General features: G+C 36.9%; 1 protein-coding gene across 1 annotated transcript in view; it reads right to left on the bottom strand.

Annotated features, from left to right (window-relative positions):
• ATXN10 (ataxin 10) overlaps positions 1-23,276 on the bottom strand; it is a 96,769-nt gene that overhangs the window by 43,199 nt on the left and 30,294 nt on the right. The window contains exons 5-8 of the mRNA XM_010192810.1: positions 15,742-15,822; positions 9,808-9,970; positions 4,717-4,825; positions 1,648-1,817 (exon numbers count right to left, since the gene is read on the bottom strand). Of these exons, the coding sequence (XP_010191112.1) occupies positions 1,648-1,817; positions 4,717-4,825; positions 9,808-9,970; positions 15,742-15,822 (523 nt within the window). The remainder of the gene's footprint in view (positions 1-1,647; positions 1,818-4,716; positions 4,826-9,807; positions 9,971-15,741; positions 15,823-23,276) is intronic.

Here is a 23,276-nt window from a genome sequence, read left to right as displayed (position 1 = left end):
TACATCATAAATTGTCAGAGACAGAGCAATACAAGAGTGATTAATAGGATTAATAATATTTTTCAGAAATATTAAAATCCTTTGCTATATACCATAATATGAATAGGGAAAGGGAGCATCACTACTGTATTTCCCATCTGTATGACCATAGTATTAGCATTTGTTAGACAAAGAAGGTAGCATTCCTCAGATTTTCCATTTCTTTACCCTCTAGACAAAAAAAAAAAACCCACAGCAGCAAAATGGAGAGCTCCCCTCCTATACTATGAAAATGCCTTGCTGCCATTATAAAAGTCTAACTTGATAAACACTGCAGCAGCTGAAACAAGATCTGACGGCATTAGTAAAAAATAACAGAATTGCAGTTGGGTAGGGTAGGGGGAAGGGACACATAAGGACCATAGCATCCAACTCCAAAATAAAATAATCACAAAACCAGTATTTAGTAAACAGAAGCTTCTAACAGAGTTTGATTTTTCATTACTCAATGTCTTGATAGCTCATCATATTTAACTTCCTGCAGAGTAAACAGTATTAATTACTGCATTTTTGGTACTTGCTGACATTGAGTACTGTAAGAGAAAAGTAAAAATACTCCATTAAATCATTTACTCCTTCTTCAGTCTAGTCTTCTGTGCTTTCTGTTTTCTTGCTTAAAAATTGCTTCCTTGAGAGCAGGTGAAATCTTTGATTCAAATCAATAAAACAACAAAAGGAAAACAATCCCAAATTTCCCTGTTCAAAGTAATTAAATATCAGTAACAAAGGCTATTGAAGAGCATTTCCTTCCAGGACAAGGCTGCCACGAGGAAAGCCATTTGTAAGAGAAAAGGAAGATAGGGGAATGACAAGAGGGATCTCTACAGTAAGAAACTCACAAGGAAGAACCTGAGAAACAGAAAGCTTTCATGAAGCTGATGCTGCTGTAATACCATATGTGGTTGCTTAGGCCAAAGGAGAAATGTAACCTACTTGATTTTTGGAAGCGCTCAGACGAACTGTAAAAACAACATTATTTCATGACTGCTTTTCTTGCTGAAATTATGTTAGCCTAACAAGCCTTGGAGGAAAGCCACATCTTTTATCACACTAAGAAAAAAGGTTTCACAGTTAAAAACATGGTGCTCTTCCCTCTTTTTCCTCATTGTGGGAACAAAACTAATCTTCCATATGGGAATTCTAAACAAAGTTCAACATGATTTGGTGGAAGCAGACCTACAATTTTTTAAGTGGCACAAGAAAATTTAAGAGCTAGGAGAGGGGAAAAATCATTAGAGACTAATTCAAAGATTAAAAATTAAGTTCATGCAACAATTGCCATCCATTTCCCTTTAAAGTGAAGTTGAGGTTTAGTCTCAGACATTTTCTTTTCAAAAAGTGCAGATGTGAAAATAATCAAGGAATTAGGCACTAGCATGTAGGTCTATAGGACTGCAGCAAAAGATAGACAGGCACACACCACATTTTTATTGAAAAGTTAGCGTACTTGTTATATTAACTCAAAGACATTAAAAGAAATCTACTCCCTTTACAAGTCCAATTCTAACCTCTGTTTGTAGATTACAATATGTTTTCATCAGTAAATTCATGGTCGGGCATACACATCTGTTCACATGTCAGTTCTGCCAGAAAAATGTATAAACCTACCTTGTTTTGGTTTTCTTTATTTTTGTAACACAAATTTCCAATCAAACGAATGAGATGAGATTTAAAATTCACAGCTGGATGTGAAATTTCTTCCTCCCCCGTCATAGCACGTGTGGCAGTGAAAATATTTACAGCCTGTTGTCCAGCATGATGAGTTAATCTCAGGGTATCTACAGAAAACAAAAATATTTTAATTAATTACCACATGAAAATCATTATCACTCTGCACAGAGGTTCACTATTAATTGTTACGTTCAAAGTTAATCAACATAATTTCAGATATTCAGCAATATGTGAAAAGAACCTTGAAAGTTTTCTTAATTTTTATTTCCTAATTTGTGCTAGTATAACCATACAAGGCCATCAGAAGGTATATTTGCATCCTTCTTACACACTTCTATAGTGTCTGAAGGCTGATACTATTTGTAGGCTGTTGATGATTCTGGCACGGTAAATATATTTCTAAATACAAGGGTGTTGGTTGTGGGGTTTTTTCCTAAAAATAAGGTTTTTAGAAAACTTCCTTTAGTTCAAACTTGTCACAGCAACACATACTATCCCCAGAATCACCTTTTCCTCTCTTCTCCAGTCTGTTCCTAGCTCTGTAGTATGAGAAAAGATTTTGAGTACATCTAGCATCTAGACACATATTTACAAATCCTTCAAGTGTCATAATCTTGTCAACTGAGAAATACTAATGTTCCTGTATGGTAAATGCAAGTTTACAGCAACTAGGATTTTTTTATATAATGCTCCAGGGAGAAATCTGGGAGAAGGAAAACTAAAATCTGTGAAAACAACATTTCACAAAGAGACCTCACCCAGAAGAAAAGCTGAAATCATGTGAACACCTGAAAGCTCGTACAGCTGAGAAGCCAATTCACTAAAAGCTGTGCCTATATTTAAAAATTAAGAAGTATTTCTCCCCTAAGCAACCTGCAATACTAATAAATGGCCTGGCATGCCATTGGCCGAAAGATGCTTCATGCAACTTACACTGGACAAATAAAGACATAGCAAAACCAGGTTATAGCACAGCGTGGGAATTAAGCCCTATGCTCCCTCTGCTCCAGATGTGACAACATCCACAGCAGAATGGGCCTGAGATTTCCTGGATTTAAATTAGAAGAAACTTCACAGGTCCTCATATTATAGTTTCACTCCCAGATGGCTGATACAGGACAAGCAAAAAAATCTCGGTGCTGATAAAGAGGTAACTACATTTTCAGTAGTTTTAAAAACATGAAATTATAATAGGGCCTAGAGGCCTCCTGTATGTCAGTTATCACTTGCATTTGTTTATATTTGCAACTAGGAAAAAATAATCAGGATAAGTAGATAAAACACTACAGTGCAGACAAAAATGCAATGAGCAATGCACCTACCTGGAAAGAGAAGTATAGAAAAAGTTGGAAGAAAAGCAGTTACCTTCTATGCATGATGCAAACCCAGAGCGAGCTGTGCTCCTCTCAAACATGGCACTTCAGCTGCTCCTGCCATGTCACTGATGCTCTCAACTAGAGGACACCTCAGTTTGCCATTCTCTCATTAACCCAAAGAGAAATTTTTCCAAAATGCCCCTCAATCCAAAAGACCTTTTTACCTCCTTGGCAATATTCTCCAAACAGCATGCAATCAAGCTGTTAACAGTGCTAAAGGTATTATTAACACTGCAGTATTACTGTACAACTTAATCCAACAATTACTGAAAATACCAAAACACACTCCTTACTTGATACGTAAAAGATCATTCAGATATTTTTCAGATCTTTCAATCAATGCTCTAGTAAATTCCAATAGGAAATTTCTTGTCATATAAACTGAAGAGAACTGCTTTATCAAGAGATGAAAATCTTTTGCATTATCTATCCAGAACTAAATACTGAAGGTGACACAAAACATCAATACAGCCTTTTATCTTTTTTGCTAATCTAGGATTAAACGAGTCTTGTAGCCAAAAGGTAGTCTTAAAAAGAAACTACACAAGTTGATAAATTCCTGTTGGCTGGGGGTACGTGGGAAATACGTAGGATGCACATGGTAGCAATGTTCTAGCCTGTACCCGTTTCTTTAGTGTGGAGATAGCTGTGGAGAACACTCAGTCTGGGCACAGCTACAGAAAGGAGGACTGGCCTATAGGCTTCTAAACTTAATTGATCTGCGGCTCCTTAGAACTCTCATTTAAGTTGAAAGATTTATACAAGCATTCAGATGATACAATGCCTAACTTTGAGTTTCCTCAAAACACACACACAAAACAGATCTTGTTGTTAGTCATCTTACTGAAAGGAAAAAAAAGTATGAATCTGTCATCAAACATAGAGATTTGGTTATTTTTTGCCTTTTTTTTTTTTACAGCAAGGGGTCTCCTAACATCTCAAAATAGGCTGTTTCAGCCTTTTATTTTAGTCAAAATATTTCATATTTCTCTTTAAAATCCAGAAACTTTCACAATTTTTTTCAGAAAATGGTGGTATATATCAGTTTCAGAAAGTGCTAAGATTTAGGAAGACACAGGTCAGCGTATGTAGACTTCCTCCTCCTTTCTCATAGAGTATTTCTTTTCTTTGTGTACAGCCCTTCGCTTGTTGTTTCTTAGCAGAAGAAAGCTTCTTTCAAGCTGACCTTTAAAAGTCACTGGATTTGGTTAAGAACATTCAAACTGTACTTAGTTTCAGCTTTCAAGAATCTGGGAAACAGAGGAAAACCGACATGGAAAAGTCCTTTTTCTACTTCTTGAAGAAAGTCTTCCACACACATTCAGCCAGTGGAAGAGCATAGGGAGCAGCTGTCCTTTGCACAACTCTTACTGTATAAATAGCGCATTGCTGACATTGAATCAAGGCTCTGTTGGGTAGTAAGAGCCAACAGAGCAAGTAGAGAAGCAGAAAAATTCCAGGAACAAATCAAATATTTGGAAATGTAGATTAACTCAATCTCCTATTTGTTTATTTTATTAGAAGGTCAGAATCATAATTACCACCACCTGTGAAAAACATGTTTTCATTTACAGAGCAACGTGATTTGGAGCAAGCCAAAAGTTAATAAACCTTGCGGCTTTTCACTCACCTATGGCTGTATCAAGCAAACCAGGCAAAACCTGTAGATGTTCCAGCTGTTTGCTGTTTGATGTCATTTCACAAAGAACATCAAGAAGACGAATTGTAACCAGTGCTTCCTGTAAATGAAAATGACATTTATGAAAATGGCTCAGGAAGGATACCATAAGTACATAAAACTGATGATCTAAACAGAGGACAGGAACTCTTGGCACCTGAGGTTCTTTGCAGATCTTCTAAACTGCCAAGAATAAATCTACATAAAATGAGAAAATCTTTCTACAATAACAATAATTTATTACACTGCAATAATTTCTTTTCTACAGTCCAACAGTGTTATATGTGCCCTGAAAAAATCATGGGGAAACCAAAACAGAGCCATAGGGATAAAATTTTAACAAAAACACAGTAGCTTCCAAAAGCAGAAATGCAGAAAATTACTAGCTGAGAAAATTATTTCTGTATAAATGTTTTCTTTGAGTTTATTCAGTAGGAGCGTCCCACTTTAAAGACACAAACACCGCCTGAAAGACACCAATTTGTTATCCGCAGGAATTCTGTAAAGTTCTGTGGTCAAATGAACTTTGGCTGTGAGAATTTACATTATTCTTGGGTAAATAGGATTGGGATCATAGATGCAGCATTCTGGTTAAGTATGAGACACACAATTTCATTTGCATATTATTTATTCAGCCAGAGAACGATATTTTCTCACAGACCATGCTGATGTGTGCTTATAATGACATTCCAGCGCTTACAGAAACTACCTTAAGAGCATATGGCATAATTTGGAACACCAAATATTGCTCAAGAACCAGACTGTGACTGGAAGAGGATTCCACACAAGGTATGGTACGTAAACTGCAAGTAACTCTGAGGAGGCTCAGACATAGGTCATAGTAACTATTCCTGCCTGTCCAGGACAAAGAGACATTTACTTACAAACATTACATTTTTTAATCCATATAATCAATATAACATAATTGAAATAATCAACAGTAGCGTTCAGTAATTAGGTACTACGATTATATCCATTCTTTGCTTCTTCCTCTGCTCCCTGAAGACAACAAATTGGTACAGGGTCCAGGTCCTAAAGCTCTATTTTCATCTTTTTCCACACACAGGTGTAGGAAGGTGCAGGTCTTGCCATAAGTTATTCAATAGATTGCTCTCAACAGCATAAAACCAGCCTCCAAATGCATTGGTCATTGTCCTGTTATAAAGAATACTGCTACAGTATTTAACAGACAGTAAGCAGGTATTTACATTTTTAAGCCATTTTGCTTTGTTACAGGACAGTAGCTTAAGCAAAAGCCTCTTCAGCTCATACCCTTAACACTTACCTTTGCACAAGAAAAGGTTATACTCTTTACAACTGTAAAGCAAACAAGTAACAATAGGCAACTATAAATCACACCTGTAAGGCCCGTGCTGCCTCTGTGTACCCCATTGTCCACATACATAACACAAACTCTGTAGCAACAGATACTATGAGTTGTGGCTTTTCCTTTCTCAGATACTCCTCTTTTTTAAAAAAAATGCCTTTCTTTGCTGTCTTCCACATATTTTTTCCAGGGTTTTATATTGCCCATCACTTCCTTTCTCTTATCCTACCATCTCAGTTCAGCAACTGTTCTATCTTGATTTGAAGACAGGAAGATATTATTTTAAAAACACAAAAGTAATTCCTATCTACATTTTAAATTTGATACTTTCAAAATATTGTTTAAATATCTCTGGTTGTTTCCTTCCCTTGCTTTCATCTTTACACTTTCCAATTTTTTTTTCTCCCTCCACCTGCACCAATGCCAATGAAAGGCACTAAAGCAGAATACTTCTTTTTTAAGTTCAGCAACAAAATGCTGTTGAAACACCAAACTACTTTGAAATCTGACAGCCATCTTGATGTGGACATAATCTGAAAAGTAAATAAGGAAATAATTGAAGAGGTTTTAAATAAATATATCTTGTGGGAGACTGAGAAAAGATGTTCCTTATAAAGAGATGAAATAAGAACTTAAAATCCAGAGAAAGGCTTTACTTTGCAAATATGGTTGCTAGTTAGTGAAAGCAAACTGATGTTGAAGTCAGGCTTATAATGGAAAAGCTATTTTAAACATTGGTTTAAGCACTGCAGAAGCATATGATTAGCTTCTCATTGGTTTGAGATGGAAGCTACAAGATCTGAGGTTCCTTAGGGAAAAAAGCAATATCTACATATAATAAATTAAACAGTGATTGGGACACCCAGACAACATTTTGGAAGTCAGGCCAGTTCAAGGACTGTTCCCAAAAAACAGTTTTCAAATGTGGCCTCCCAGTTTTGGAGGCTAAGGCAGCTTGCTAGTACAGACATAGCCTGACCAAGGCACTTGGCTTCAGGGCCACAGAAAAGTCCAGGCAGAGTTTAGTTTAATATCACAGATGTTGCCTACTTTTAATGATAGCCTCTCTGTGCACAATTGCATTTTTTTCAGTTAAATACAACTCTTATGCAAAAACCAAAAATATTTATATACTCAAGGAGAAATTGCTACAATTTTTAATAATTTCTAGTAAGAAAAGAAACACTTTTATAAATTTAAACTGGAATTTCTCTTCTCCCATGGCAAGCATATGTTATGAATAAATGTATACACACATATGCACAAACACATACTTCTAGAAAAACCTATTCTTGTCATTGCTCTCCATTTATTCAGCTATTATGACTTCTATTTTATGCTGATTAAGAGATCCACATCTCCCATCAAATAGTGGTATTCAACTTATCATACAACATGTTTATGTGAGAGAAGAATAAGAAGTCAGTGTCAAGCAGGGTAAGTTATACATTCATATTCTCAATATTGCTGTCCCAGCACCTTCAAGTTGGACAGAGACTTCCTTCTGCTAGGCACAAACAAATGTTTTTTCCAAGAACTGAAACCACTGAATACTTGGAAAGTAACCACACAGGATTAAAAAAAAAAAAGGTAGGGGAGGAGGAGAGAGAGTGACAGAGAGAGAAGGAGGAAAAAAGAAAAAAAAAAGCTCTTATTGCCAAGGTAACACCTTTTTCTAGAAGTAGTCAGTTAAGCTTTCTAACATAACTTAGACTAAGCAGTTGAGGGTGGTGGAGCAGTGGGGGAAACTGTGCTTCTTGGACAAATAAGAAGAGATAACTGTGTGGTTGGTTTGTTTTTTTTTTCCATGCATTCAGCTATCACTTCCTGATAAAGTGATTTTCCATTTCTTTTCATAACACCTCTCAACATACATTTAAAATTCTTGTGTCTACATAAACAAACAAATAAAACAGCAAGTAAAACATGTTGTAATATTATAATATGAAGGCATTAAAAGATCAGTATTTTTCACTTTGATAGTAAATTAGTTATGACAGCCATTCTCAAGTGTTTCTACAAATGAAACTGCCACAGGTTAATTTTGTTTTAGCAATAAAATGATTCTGACTACATGTATGTAGGGTAACATAACTTCAACATACCGCTCTGGTGACTTGGCAAGACAGAAGGTAGATGAGAGTGGTTTTTTAAAAATACGTTTTTAAACATCTTATTAAGAAAATATGTTAATTACACTTCTGAAACTAAGCATGATTAATCAGTGAGAATCAGTTTGATTATGTCAGACTTCTCAGGCCTTTAGTTTTCCGGCTAGTTGTCTTAAAATGAGAACTGATGCCTAAATCAGCTGAAAACATTACAACTTCATCTATATGAGAGGGATCAAGAACCAAGACCAATATGACCAGGCACTGTCCACTCACAGTACAATGACCCAGCATAGCACAGATAAGGTCACTGCAAGTTTTGGTGCAAGCTGCTTTCTGTCTTCCCAAAGGCGATCTTCAAGCAGCTTGTTGAAAGTAAGAGGAAAAATAGAATACCAGATTATTTGAAAAGACCTCTAACCTTAGATGGCCTAAGCCTCCCTACTGCACTATATGGTGTGGCAAGTAGCCAGCAACTCTTGGATGCTTCATAAGCAGGAAACAAAGTAAGGCCATCCAGGACTCAGCTCTGCATCAGAGGTTCCCAAAGTGCAACCCACAAACCATCTGTGACCCATGAAAGCCTTCCTATTCAGCTTGCAAAGGGACTTCATTGTGGCCATCCTCAACAGAACCAGTTCATTAAGTCTGAAGCAATAACAGATTTCTTCCAAGTGGACTGGTCTTGGGGCAAGTCCTGGGTGCTCAGAAGACAGGAGCTGTCTGCCACTAAGAGCCCAGTAAGCTCTGCAACTTGATGCTGTGGATGCTCACTGGCCTCAGGAATGCTGCCTTGTCAGAGCCATGCGAGGTCCATCAGGGAGCCCCAGATCACTGGGAAATGGGGAAGAGTCAGTAACAAAAGCCCTAGCTTGCAGGGAGCATCACTATGTATTTCAGACAGCTCCCCTGCACTGAGCCAATCCCACACACACCACAGCTCTCCATGGTCAGAACTTGGATGTTCCAGGTCCCAAACTGATCAGGAACACCTGCCTTACTCATAGCCAACTGTATTCGCAAAGAACTAGTATTTGGGACCTTAATGATGCCCTAATTAATAATTAACAAGTTATCATCAGTTATTTAAGTTAAGAAACAAACAAACAAAAAAACCCACAACAAATCCAAGCAAAACACCAAAATTTACTCCACCACTGCTAGAAAAAAGCACTTACTCCATTTTTTATCCACAATTTCAAGGGGGAAAAAAAAGATATGCTACTTTCCACCTATAAATAAAATACATATTTTAAGTTTTGATTTGTATTTCAATAAAATATAATTCACAACCCAAATAAATTATAGAAGTGATCCTTAGTAAGAACATAATAGAACATCCAAACAAGTTACAACCTGAACATTTTTTAAATTTTGAGATCTTTAACAATGTGGTAGACTTATTTCTATCTCAAAGTTCCGTATTCTTTGTCATCCTAAAATTAAAAGCAAAATTGGGCTGCTGTCTTACAGATTCTCTTGTAAACTCTGCTACTGCTTTCCCACTATAAACTGGGAATGAACACAAGTGCCAATTGGGTAATAGTGGCAATGAAGCTTCACCACTTCAGTTACTAACATTATAATGATTTCTATCTGTCATACCTCATCTGCACCTGCTGCAGAAGTTAACTTGAGCACAGCTTCACACTTCTCTTGGAAACAGCCTGCAAGGAATTCAGCATGTCTTATGAACACATTCATTTCTTCTCCGGTAACTGGGTTATCCTCACTTACTTTCGCCAGCATCAGCTCTAACAAAGTAACTCTAGAATCAGAAAACAACTCGTTAATCAAATTCACTACACCATACAGAATTAACAGTAGACAGAGCAGATACAGTTGTTAAAAATTATACAAACAACTAGCCTGCTAGTAAAACTGCTGATTTTTAAAAAAAATTAACAAGTCTTATGAACACTGGCCATCAGTTCCTGTTCACTGGTTTATTTCTGCACACCACTAATTTAATTCATCATTCAATTAAATCAACCAGGCCAGACAGTAAAGTCAGTATTTTTCTCAAGTCTATTTCAATTTTTAATTTCTTATGTCCTAATACAACATTACTGTGAGTGCATATTCCGTATGCCTAAAATTTCCACCAAAACAGCTCTTAAAAGCTGTTGTGAGGTTCAGAAAAATAAACAGACTATGTGACAGCTTCCGTTCGAAAATACCAGCTTTTCATGGCCCTCGACTTGCATGCAGTCCTTCGCTAACTCTTCTCCCCAGCCTCAAGCCAACTCTGAGCAGCAACAAGGGAAACAAAAATTGATGTGTACACCTGGTTCTCTACAGCTGTTCTATAAGTGCCACTAGATGGACTACAGTAACTCCAAATTAATTATTCATATACTCAGAGTTATTCAGTTATTAAATCAGCAAGTATGTGGATACATAACGAAGCTGTTCTATAAAGTGTACTTTTGTCACTTATTTTAAAAGGCTTAATGTCATTTTATTTCTGATATCCCATCATGTTGTTAGGGCAAATTCTTGAGTATTTTGTGGAAGCAGAACTTTAACATGGCAGAGACCCTCCTACAACTTCCCTGTTCAACTCCAGCATAGAGGAGCACGTGGGTTAGTGAAGTCCCACTGTAATTCTCTCGTCCTGAAAGAGTGCTATTTACTGAATGAATTCAAGAGCAGGCTCAGCGTTTTCTTTCACTAAAATATTTGCAATTCAGATGGAAGGACTGACATTTAAACATGTGGAATAGCTTAAATGCTTTTTCTTTTTTTTTTTTTTAAATTTACCAAGCAGGTTGTCAAAAGGGGAAGAGAAATGTCTTTTTCTGTGGAAAAAGCACGGTCACTGCTTTATTAACCTCCAAGAACCCACCCCTATTAATCACGTAGCAGCTACTCAGTTCTTGCTAAACTCAACCTTCAGTGTCATTAATACAGCTGCATTAAACAATTATCTGAATGAGGACAAAAAGCTTTTTCAACACGGTAGCACAGAAATGCACTCAACGCATTTGGGAAAGGGTGGACTCCAGACAGAAGGCTGTCAAACGCTGGTAACCTCTCTCTCTCACAGTCTTCGCTTACATATGTGATGCAGAACCAACACAGAACAGTCCCTCTGTTTGTTCTGCAGGTTACAGCTGGGTACTACACACTTCCCCATCTACAAACTACCAGCATCCCTAACTGGACAAAGGCTTTCAGATTTGGCATGCTATGCAAAAATCAATTTTTAAGTGCACAGATGTGTCATTCATCCCCAAGACAGGGCTAGATTCTTACATGCCAGTTTTTACCAAATTCAGAGCCTCTCAAGCAGATGCTCAGGTAAGAAAATAAGCTGCCTGCAGACTTTATGATTAAAGGAATTATTCCAATAAAATATTATCTCCTGCATGACAGAATCCCAGTCAGCTATTGTTGCACCAATAATCCAAACAATACATTTAAAAGTGACAAGCAATCATTCTGTAAAGAAGTTGGAGGGTCACCACATACTTCCAGAAACCCTATTAGTGAGATGAATTTGTTGCCAATATAGGGAAGTTTTTTGCATTACTTACTCTTCCACTTGCAATATAATTGGGTGCCCTTTTGGACAACCATAAGCCTTCCAGAGAAATAGGCATTACATTAGAACACCACCTGTACGTAATTTCGTTCAAAGTTTTCTGTTCTCTTTAGCCATTCATGTCAAAACTGTTTTCCTGAGTTTGCTTCTAGGCACAGTCATACAGGACATGCCCATCTTTCCCCTGAATTTCAAGCAAGTCTTGCCATTCAGCCAACAATTTCCTGAGAGCAACGCTTTTTGTTCTGGTGCAAGTTCCCTTACATTATTTTCTTCTATTGTTTCTCTCAGTTTTCTTCCAAGACTCACCCGAATTTTTCCAAGTTAGTTCTCCCACACAATGCAACTTGCTCATTTCTTTTAAACGACCTCACAACTCTTTAGCCATTCAGATTATAAAGTTTGTTCCTACTTGTTTGCCTATGGCTAAATACAACAGATAAGACAACTGTTAGTATCAGCTTTAACATGTCTCATAATAAATTTTTGTAACATTCAATTTAGTATCTAAAATATAATTTTGTATATTATGTTTCTCATTATATTTCTATTTAGAAATGATCACACCGCAAGTGTAATTTTCCTTTTCTTTAGGTACCACTTAGGAAGATTTCTGTCCCCTAGCCAAATTTAAACCAGTTCTTCCTGAAGCTGACCAAACAACTACTATAAAGCATTTGCAATCATCAATAAAACATTGCTGTCTCCTATAGACTGCAAATAAACCACAGCATTAACATGCAATTTAAATCTGGAAGCTCATTGTTGCAAATTAAAGTGAAGTCCTGCTAAGCCTGTTTAAAAACAGTATTGTAAAATTCTACCAATTTTATTATCACCAAACAATTTTTGTATCAGGTGTGATTGGTTTATAACCTCTTAGCAAATGCCAGACACTTGGGCCAGGCTTTGCGTCTGGTACTTCTCTTTCCCAGAACTCTTCACTGACAGCAATGGTCCCTTCCTCAAGATTTTCCAATTCTCTTGTCTTCGAATGATACTCATAAGCATCCTATTAAATGAAACTTGGTAAATTTGTGAAGGATTAAAATGCACCACTACCTTCAGCTATTCTGTGTCTGTGAGCATTACTAAGAACAAAAACCCACCACAACATTGTCATTAGCAGCCCTGTAGCTGAACAGAAGCAAGCAGCAGTGCTGCTTCTCCTACTTCCCATTTCCTGCTGGTAACTTGATCAATGGCTACATCATTCACTGAGAACACTTCACATGAAATAACACAAAAATTAGAACTAAAGATACAAGTAGTTGAGCATCTTAAAAACACCTGAAGCTATTCAGTTGCTATTCAGCTGCATTTTTGTTGCTGCTCAATTAAAGACCCTTTCTTAAAAGGGACAACACAGATGTACTCACTTTGAAGATTTTACAATGTAATTAAGACTATCAAGGCATTAACTTACATTGTCCATGCTGAAGGCTGACTTGGGATTAAAGCAAAGTAGGCTTTTCCTAAATACTTCTGCTAAACACTTGAACAGATGTGCAGGGAAATCTGAAATCTGGCAAAAAATTCAAGAATCTACAATCTTCTGGCTGCCTATCATAGCCATATGTTTCTGTGATAATCACCTGCAGAGAAACTGCAAGCATTGTCACATCATTGTACACTTTTCTAAGTCAGAATACCATTAAAAAAGCTGATTGTATTATCACAGTATTTATTTCAGGTCATTTGCAAACTCAGACATGGAACACCAAAGTGCTTAAATTTGTTTGGAAATGAAAGAGAAAGTTGTCCAGAAGTCAGGAATTTGTCTTTTAATTGAAAATTCTGAATCCAGAACCACTTCTCCAACAAGAACTACTTCATGGCACGCACCATGGCCACAGTATCACAAATGCTCTAGATTTCAATTACAGGAAATACTTTGAATAGTGCGAATACTGCGAATCGTGCAAATAACTGCGGTTATGCAACTGCATATACTTTGGTTATCTAAGGCAACTGCCAACTTTAGGAGTCACCGCTAACGTATGTATTTGCAAACTTTCTCGGCATAGTTAATTTTGTTTCAGTTAATACATTTAAAGTAGGTGTATTTAATGTGCATGATAGAGAATACTGTAACTGAAAGTTACCATATATTCATGAGCTTAAGCTGCTTTCCCCAGACACCTCAATACCACATCTGTCCTTTCTTCATTTATATGACTTAGTCAGCCTTATTGGACACCCAGTGCGGCAACTCTTGCGGTGAAGGCTCCTTGTCTCGTTTTGAAACAATGAACTCCCTATGCTTTGGTTTATACGGTTACTTTTTTCTCAAGTTAATGACAGCCATAATGTTTTTATCTGAATTGGATTTGTCTCCTCATGTATCTCAAAAAATGCATTTATAAATATGCTAACATTATGCAGGAAGATTCCACGGCAGCACTTTCTTCTATAGCTCATTTGCAAAAGAACTTTCTGCACCACTTACCTCCATATGTTTGACAGCAAATTAAACAGTATCAAATTCATAATAAACTGTAGTGTGATTATGTTTTTGAAAAACTTAATTGAGTATACTTGATTTGCAGAACTCTCGAGATTGATAATAGATCCAAGTGAACTTGCCTACAACAAGTGAACTAGCCATCCCTCATATCACGTCTACACCAATAGCTCTTCACTTGAGGTGGCCAATCACCATCTGCAGCACAGAGCATGCAACAAATCCATCTGAAACCTTTCTAGAAACTGATTACATCTACTACTTTAAGTACAACTGAACACCCTCACCCAGTCCCAGCTGTCCGCAACCAGATTACAACAACAATACAAAAACTGCCATTCATTACTTCCCCCAAAATAACTAAATCGAGCTCATTCACTTAAAACTCTCTTTCCCGATAATGGGTTAAGGCCCAGTAAGTACACAGCTCATTTTTGTTCCCATTTGGTCAGCCTGAATAAAGGAAGAAGACACTATTTCTCTCCTTATCATTCCATCCCTTGTTTTACATCCCCATACCTACATATTAATGATACTTTTATCTATGGTTCTCAATCTACCATATACTCTCTTTGTCTACCATCCCTTTTGTTTCTTCATAATCTCTGATCAGTGTCTGTATCCTTATTTGTAATAACACTGTGGCTTTAGTCACAGCAAAAAAAGCACAGGGAAAAAAACCCCAAACATTCAGGGACTGCTTTGTTTACTGCTTTGTCTTTCACCTGCAAAAACTACAGGGGGAACTTGCAGTTTCCTTGGGGGAATGGCAAACAAAGTAATCATGTTGAATACATAAACAAGACCACAAGATCTTCAATCAACTGGAAAAGCTGTAGAATTGTAGTACAGGATTTCCCAAAGTTGATTATTCTAACAAAATAATTTTTTATCTTCCCCGGTTCTTTATTAAAGCAACAGTAAATGAGCATTTTCCCAGTTACAGCAATGGCCATTTCCCAACAATTCAGCATATATTCACGCAAACACTTGAAGGAAAATTAGCTACTTTCTTTCAAAATGAAGGTTTGTTGAAGCATTTATATTTTCACCACTGGAAATATTAAAAGATTAAGTAATCATGGGCATCGGCACATATGGTTTTTAGGTTCTGCTAACCAGTATTAGAGACACTTCCAATTTTAGTAAGGGCTTCCTTTTAATTGCTTGTAATTACAACAGGAGTATGAGCAGCTGAACATCTGAAATAGAGCTGTAAAACACTACAGGGTGTGGTGCTTTTATGAAATCAAGACACAGGCATGAAATTTTGTCGTCTCTGGGTTTTTTTTAAGTATTTCTTTACCAAGTAATGGCGCCAACCTGGATTCTGCAACCCTACATAAATCACTGCCAGTTGTGGCTAAGCTGTAATGTTAACCAACCAATTTAAAACCATTACTGACATAGAAACATGTATTTAGAGATTTTGTGCCAACTATGAAACCACACAGTTTTTCAACCATGTGAACAGGATACTCTATATGGAATGCTAAATACTAAAAGCCACATTGGTTTTTGGGGTTACCTTTCTTGATTGCTCAGTTTGGCATAGAGGGTTTTTACCAACTCTGGACATTTCAGCAAATGGTCTGTAACAATCAAGAACCTAAAGAAAAAAAAAAGGTGTTACTGGTAGTGGTGCTAGACAAACAGCATCTACATTTACTCCAAATGGTGTTGGTTCATTTCTACTTGTAGATTACTGTGCGATATGCTTCTGGTCCCATTTGCTAATAGATACAAACTGTCACAAAATAACTGCACATTGTTCTTCAGTATCTTTCTTAATACAGCAATGTCCATTTACCACTGTTTAGTACACTTAAATGCTTGAAAGAAAGTTGGTTAAGAGTTTTTTGCCAGTTGCACAAAAGGCATACCACAATTCAAATAATAAAACATGCACCAAATTTTTTATGCATCTTGGCAAAAAGCCCAAGTTCAAGCCTGAAAAGTATTATGCTACTCATCCCCACCCTGCTGAAGCCCACCAGTCAAAACAGTGCCCAAATGATTTATATTTTTTAAAAATTCTAAGAAAGCATCACAGCAAATGGAAACTTCTTTGTCAGATGCAAGGCAGCAAAATACTGTTCTCAACTTACAAAAAATACCCTTCGTACATAATAGGAACCTAAACTGATAACCAAATCTAGTTCCTTGCTCTATGAAGCAGGTAGGTATCATCAGTCTATCCTTCTGCTAATGCCAGTATTTACACTGATCCCTTTCCCAGGCACCATCCACAGCAGTCAATGCAAGTCATTTCATTTCAACCCAGACATTTACTCTCAGCATTATGGGATAGGACAAAGTACAGATAAATATTTTTCTCCTCAAATTACATTCCTAGGAGTACTGATAGTGTTATATATGATACATAGGTATATGCATACCAAACTACTTATTTTTAAAGCAGCGTGTCTATCTACTAAATATAAAATAATTAAAGGTCAAGTCTCAGAGCATCCTCTGAGCTGATGAAACTACTGAGAAAGAATAGCTAAAATAACATGAAAACCAAGCAATTTCAATATTTCCTCCATCTCCTCCCTACTTTTCACTTTGCTGACAGCCTTTATTTCATGTATCCATAATCCACTACATGGCTAACAGAAAGAAGCCTCACATAGAAGCCCTACAGCTGCAGCAAAATATTTTTTGGACAAATACTCAATGATAATTAAGGAAATAGAAGATCAAGAGATCCAAAAGATTAATTGTTACTATATTTCTAATGGTAACTGTGCACTTAGCCAGCACCTAGTTCAGTTACCATAAACTAGACAATTTTTTAAGAGGGGGAGGGAGAAGAAAAGCTATTTTGTGCTGTGGTTGGTTTTTTTTTTACTGCTATTTGTACACACATCCAAGGCAAAAAGTTATATAGGCGTAGGGAACCATCAACTTAAAACTGGCATTCTGAGCAATACAGCATTGATTCAAGAGCTTCTCAACACAAATTTGAACCTACAGAATTCCCCAAAGTCAACAGCACAAATGTAGTCCAAGTGAGCAGTGCAGACTCAGCCATGACAACTGAAATCAGGCCATCAGCAGGGCAGACAAGGGGAACCCTTCTACAGTTCCTGAACCAACAATTCACAACATACAAGCCATCCACAGTTAAATATTCAGAACAGTTAACAACTGATTTTATTTTTCAAGGATTTGCATAGAAGCAATGATTTTTATCTGAAGCTGAAAAGAAAAAAGGCATAATAATCAGTTGTGCAGAACACAGTATTTAGCCTCATAATGTATGGATTTCAGCTGACAATGAATTATGGTGAAAGAGCATTTAAAGAGACAATGTGAAGCCAATTTTTTAAATTTTGCAGTCAAACGATGAATTTAAATCTTAATTTTCTTGAGTAACATTACTTTGAGAAAATCTTGACTATTTGCCTTGTAGTTAAAAGGCGATCAATAATTACCACAAAAAGATCTAATGCTAATAAATGCACATTAGTGATTACTACTGCAAAGTAGAAGACTTGTATTTTAGTCATTACATGGGTCTACACTCTTGTATTTATTCACACACATCTTTCATGGACTAGATCTCTACTGCTTGTGGAGTTTGAAGTGTTTCAGAATAAAGTTTCTGCTTATAAAGGCACAGAGACTTCTGTATATGCTTCTTACTCGTAACTCCATGGCAAGATGTAACACCTCAGAAATATCTTTTTTTAATTTTAATTTAATATTCTCTTTTACCTTACCTCCTTCCTGAATTACTGTATCAAAAGGAACAGTGTACTAGCATATTTACAAGACCATCACCAAGCGATAACAGAAGAATCAGTAGTGGAAGAAAGGACTTCCAACTCTTGCTACCATGCCCGGAAATTGTGGTGGTAGTTAAGCAAGGATGCAGCAAATTAAATCTAAGATCTTTAGTCCTCAGGTCTCCTGTTTTTCATTTGGGGCAGGGGAGAAGAGGAGAAAAAGTGAGACCATGCATAACTCTGAAATAAAAAAATATATTCAGTTTTGGGTTACTGACTGAATATGGCATTTCAGATGCACACAAAAGGCTTTGGTAGGAGATTTAAACTCTCTTTGGGGGCCAACAGCAGAACCACTGGGATAAACTGGGGACCGCTGTAATTTAGTGAATGAAATTGTGAAAATTAAAGTTGTTCTGTGAGCGTAACACAGTAACAAATGAACAGTGTTAAATATGCCAATTTTCTTGACTTTTAAAAAATTATTTGGCTAAAATCCTAAAAAAATCAAGTGCTTACATAGCAGATAAATACAGGAGGAGATGTCAGTTCAAAGACTTTACGATAGCACAAGGGCTGCATTGTACAAAGCTGAACTTGAGAAGCAGCCAAGATGGAACAATATAAGCTACATTTGCATTCAGTATACTCCAAATGACCACTAAGCTTGCTCCAATCAAAGCCGGGTGTAAGCAATCAACTTTATCATCACATGCCATGTTCTATATTAAGTTGATTTGATCCCATTAGCAAGTTCAGAGAACAGTGTCCTCAGTCTCAGAAAATGAGGAAGAAAACATCCACAAATGTTTTAGAAGAAAGAAGAAAAAGACATAGTGATTCTGTATTTGATCAGCAAACTTCGTTTCCAATCTCAAAACCAAAAGCATTTTTCATGATCTTATAATAATGTCACTCTATCCAAACTAATAAAAACAAAATAGCTATTTTTACTGTAATTTAACAAACAAATGTAACAAATCACCCAAATTTTGAAGAAAATAAAGAAAATTCAGACAGGTAACCTTTCAAAGCCATATGATCCTTTTTAGATGCTCAAAAAGCAATATGCTTCATGAGGAACTGTTCGGGAACAGAACACACTTTAGAAGTAGAAGAATTTCTGTTCTTGCACAAGAATATAAGCACCCTATCAAAACTATTTAAGAAATGATTAGTATAAAGTATAATGAAAAGTATAAAGCAATTTAACAACAAACAGAACACACATGCTGTCCAAAGACCTCTAAAAACAAGGTAATTCATGCCACTCAAGCATTTCTTGCTCAAAAGAAGAATAAGGAAACACATTTCCATATTTAAGGTTCAATCCCAAGTATTAAGCATCACAATACTCCTCTCATGAGCTGAATCAGGCACAACAGTGAACATAAGTCCATCTTCAAAAGGCATCATTCACAATGCATACATCCTCCTTACAGGCCATGATACTATCCACCAAGTCAACTCACAGGTTGAAAAGACTGAGTTCAGATTACCTGTAATACTTCCCTGATTCAGAAGATACTCTCATTCAATTTGATAGCTACATCAAAAAGGTGATAAAAAAAGATTTATTTTTACTTATGTGTAGAGTTGAAATCATTTTTTTCTGAAGGGCTACCAAGAAAAAACTGGAAGATTATCTGCAATACAATAACTTCCTGCTCCTCCCTCTCCACAAAATATAAAAAAAAGGGAGGTGACAAGATAAATAAATGCGTGAGGATGGAGTTTGAAAGACTGGGGAAATCTGTGCCAACAGACTGCTACTCCAAATAGAAAATAGAAGCTACTCAGATCTCTACAATTAAGGAAACTTTTCCAATTGTCAGTACTATTTAAAACCACAGTTGAACTTGGAACCTGTAACATAACTCCAACTTTCCTGGAATTAAAAATAAGAATTACTTTCTGTAGAGTAGGAGAAAGGGGTGGGGGACACCCTAAACTGTCAGAGAGAAGAGACAGAGTTGCCAGCATGAAGTGGAGAGGAAAAAAAAAAAAGTACCATTTTCTGGTTCCTGCACCACATGCATACCAATTAGGCAACAAGCACTCTACTGAGCAGTTCCATCTTTGCCTTTAAATCTGTGCCCATGGGCAAGACTCCTTGCCACGGGAGCAGTAGTTTCTGTCCACACTTCTTTCCATAAGCCAGGATAAAATAACCAAAGGCAAAAAACCAGGGAGGGGGAGCCCCACATCCTAATCTTTACAGTCATCATTGAGCTGTGGTTTAAGAAAGAGAAAGTGGATGTTCAGAAAAACCTTACTTGCAATGCCAAACAGCTGACCACACTCTTAATATCGTTTTTCTGGAAGCCATAAGGCATATTATGCCTCTTATGTTAAAATGGAGGATTTTTGTCCCCTGCTCTTCAGGAATCAAAAATACAACCTGTTTTTTCTCTCCATAGTAGCTACACTGCCCCATGCACACACTTGGAAAAACTGATGACACAAGCTATACTCTCATCTCTAATGGAACCACCAAAGCATTTCTAAAATAAACAGCTTTTAGTTTACACATTGGTTTCGGTTAGGATAAATTATAATGTAATTTTGTACTACTTTTTCCTAATTATTTTACAAAACACATATGTTTGCAGGTTCAATATTCTAAAATAGATCTCATGCGGCATTCTGTGTGGGTTTCCATTCTAAATACAGTAGCTTCTAAACTGTGTGAAGCACTTTTCTGCTGTTGATTAATACAAACCCAAAAGGGAGTGGATGTAGATGCGTGGGGAAACATAGAAAAATTACTTTTTAAAGGCCCCACGATTTCCCAGAGCCTAAGGCATAGCTCTCTGTATGCTCTGTTTTAAGGAAAAGCTTTTACTGAAAAAAAATAAAAGGCAGTGCTTGACAAGCCTTTTCAGCATACTGCACATACGACACAGGATACTGCTTGTGATTTCTTCTTCCTTCTGAACTGCAAGGGAGTTTGTTACAGAGGACTCTTCAAACCTTGGTACTAATCACATAGAAATAGAGCGAGTAGAAAATACATTTCAGTTACTGAACAGTATATTCCAGCTTTGTTTCCTAAAGGAAGGATGTGACAAATTTCCAGACAGCATCCTTTGATAAGCAGCAGCTGTTAAAAGAAAGCAGTACTAGAAGAGATTTAGCTTATGGAGTAAGCATATTTGGTTACATGTTTAAGATATGTTCAGCTTAATATGTCAGCATTTCAGAAATATATTGGAAAGATGGAAGATACATAGAAACTAAATCACTGTCTCACAAGGGCTTGAAAATCATCCTCATCTCTTTGAACTGAAACAGAAGATGGAACACAGGGGTAGACGAAGAAGAACCAAAAGACGTCTAATGCAGAAAGACATCACAATTTAAGAGACACATCTTTTGCTGTTAGGGAAGAGACAGAAAGGAGCTAAGCAATGCTAAAAGAAAAAAAAAAGATCACAAGAGGGTGGAAGCAACAGAACTGAAGTTGAAAAGTTTAGAAACTTTCCATGCTCAAGGAAGTATTTCAGATGGAATGCTATGGCCACAACTATGATCACGAGCAGAGTAAACTGGAAGCAACAGATCATAACCAAACCCTGAAAGAGGGAGCCTACATTATAGGACAAGGTCTCGGGACTTAAGATATGACAGGAACGGTCATTCATGCACCAAGCTGCAGCAGCATGGAAGTTTTTCACCAAAGTTAGAGGGTATTCTTTCTTAAGCTAATAGCCTAGGTAGTAGCTGCATGTTAGAAAGAACAACATGTTTTCTAGAAGACAACTGCACCGCAAAGAACCGTCAAGGAGATAGGATCATTTAATTAGTGTTTGCCATAAATCAAACCAAAGAAAGGAAACTAACTTGTTTCTGCAGAGCCAGTGTCTTTGCAAACGCATATGTTTTGAAGTATATCTTGTAACATCATACTCCTTGAAACTTTCTGAGAGCAGCAAGCTCTGGGCACTCTTCACAAGCCCAACTAAGATCCAAACTTTCAGGACAAGACAGGTAAGGTTCAACAACTTTCAGTTCTGAAAACTTCCAGTTCCTTCTTGCTCTATGATTTTAGTCAAAAGCTACAAAACAAGGGGTATGCAGCCAGTTAGGCAATGTTTTAAAGAACCTCAGTTGGAGATGCACAATCTGACTCCTCAGATCATTGCTCTTGGGAGTCAGATCAGCAGCAGCAACCTGAGATGATCTCCTAGTATTCAATATTACAGGACTGCTAGCCTGAAACAAGTTCAGGAGCTGTGTTGACCAGAAGTGTAGAGGCAGTTTAAAAATACATTGTCAAATATATGTTAATTAATACTATTTTTAAAAGTCACTCAGCATCTAGTATTAAAGGGATGACAAAGGTTGCAACATTTTTAAAAAATCTTGGAGCCAATTAGCGGATCAAGCTTCTAAAAGAGAAAGAGGAGGAGGTACCAGTTCTTAAATCAAGAGAATTAATAAAATGTGGAATTACATTCTGCAACTTCACAGATTTCACAGATAGAAGCTTTTCTGATGCTTACAAGTAGCCATACGCTTAATGAAATAAGCCTTCAGATCATCTGGTCTGGATAAACAGGTATGCTCATACAGTGACTGAATACAAAATTTGACCAGGGCATTCCTTATAGAACTGACTCCCCTCTTAAATTTACTATTTCTTAGATCATAGCATGACACAGAAAACACTTAATAAAAAGTGTATCACTCACAAAGAAACATTCAGGTGTGCATCACAGCACTGTCACCTCCCTTTCTTCCAAGTTCTTCGGCAATTTTTGTAATATTGTCAATCTACAAACGTATTTTTAAAATGCAACAGTGCTTATAGTCTCAAAATCTCACTATGCTGATCTGCAGAATACCTCTCCACTGTTTCAAAAACTGCTCAGAAAGTGGATGGCTTGGCTTTCCATCACTGATTAGATTCAGAAGTCACTAAACCGAAGACTTATCTCCCATAACCCATCCCTCTCAGGAAGCACAGCCAACACTTCAGACATTTCCTCTTCCCTAACAGGAGATCCTTGTCTTTTACTGAACATCCATGATTCAAGAAGTAGGCAAATGTGACAGGAAAATTCCAGAAAGCTACATCTTGCCTTTAAAGATGCTTCCGCTTTCTTTTAACTGGGAGAGGGGTTTATGGCAAAGAGAAGAGAAATTGTAAAAAGGTTCGCAACCAACAGCTGCTTCTAAAAAAGGAGCTATGAGGAACTGCTTAGAATAATTTCCTCTGATGAAGCCTTCTCTCTACAGAACTGCTGTGAGACTGGGGGAGACGCCAAAGGCAGCACACTTGGAAAAAGGTTCCTCCTGATATGTCCCTAAGGACTTTTCCAGCTTG

The sequence above is a fragment of the Mesitornis unicolor genome, unplaced genomic scaffold (assembly GCF_000695765.1).
Source record: "Mesitornis unicolor isolate BGI_N332 unplaced genomic scaffold, ASM69576v1 scaffold7249, whole genome shotgun sequence".
Lineage (NCBI taxonomy): Eukaryota > Metazoa > Chordata > Aves > Mesitornithiformes > Mesitornithidae > Mesitornis > Mesitornis unicolor.
This window is presented reverse-complemented; position numbering and strand designations above follow the sequence as displayed.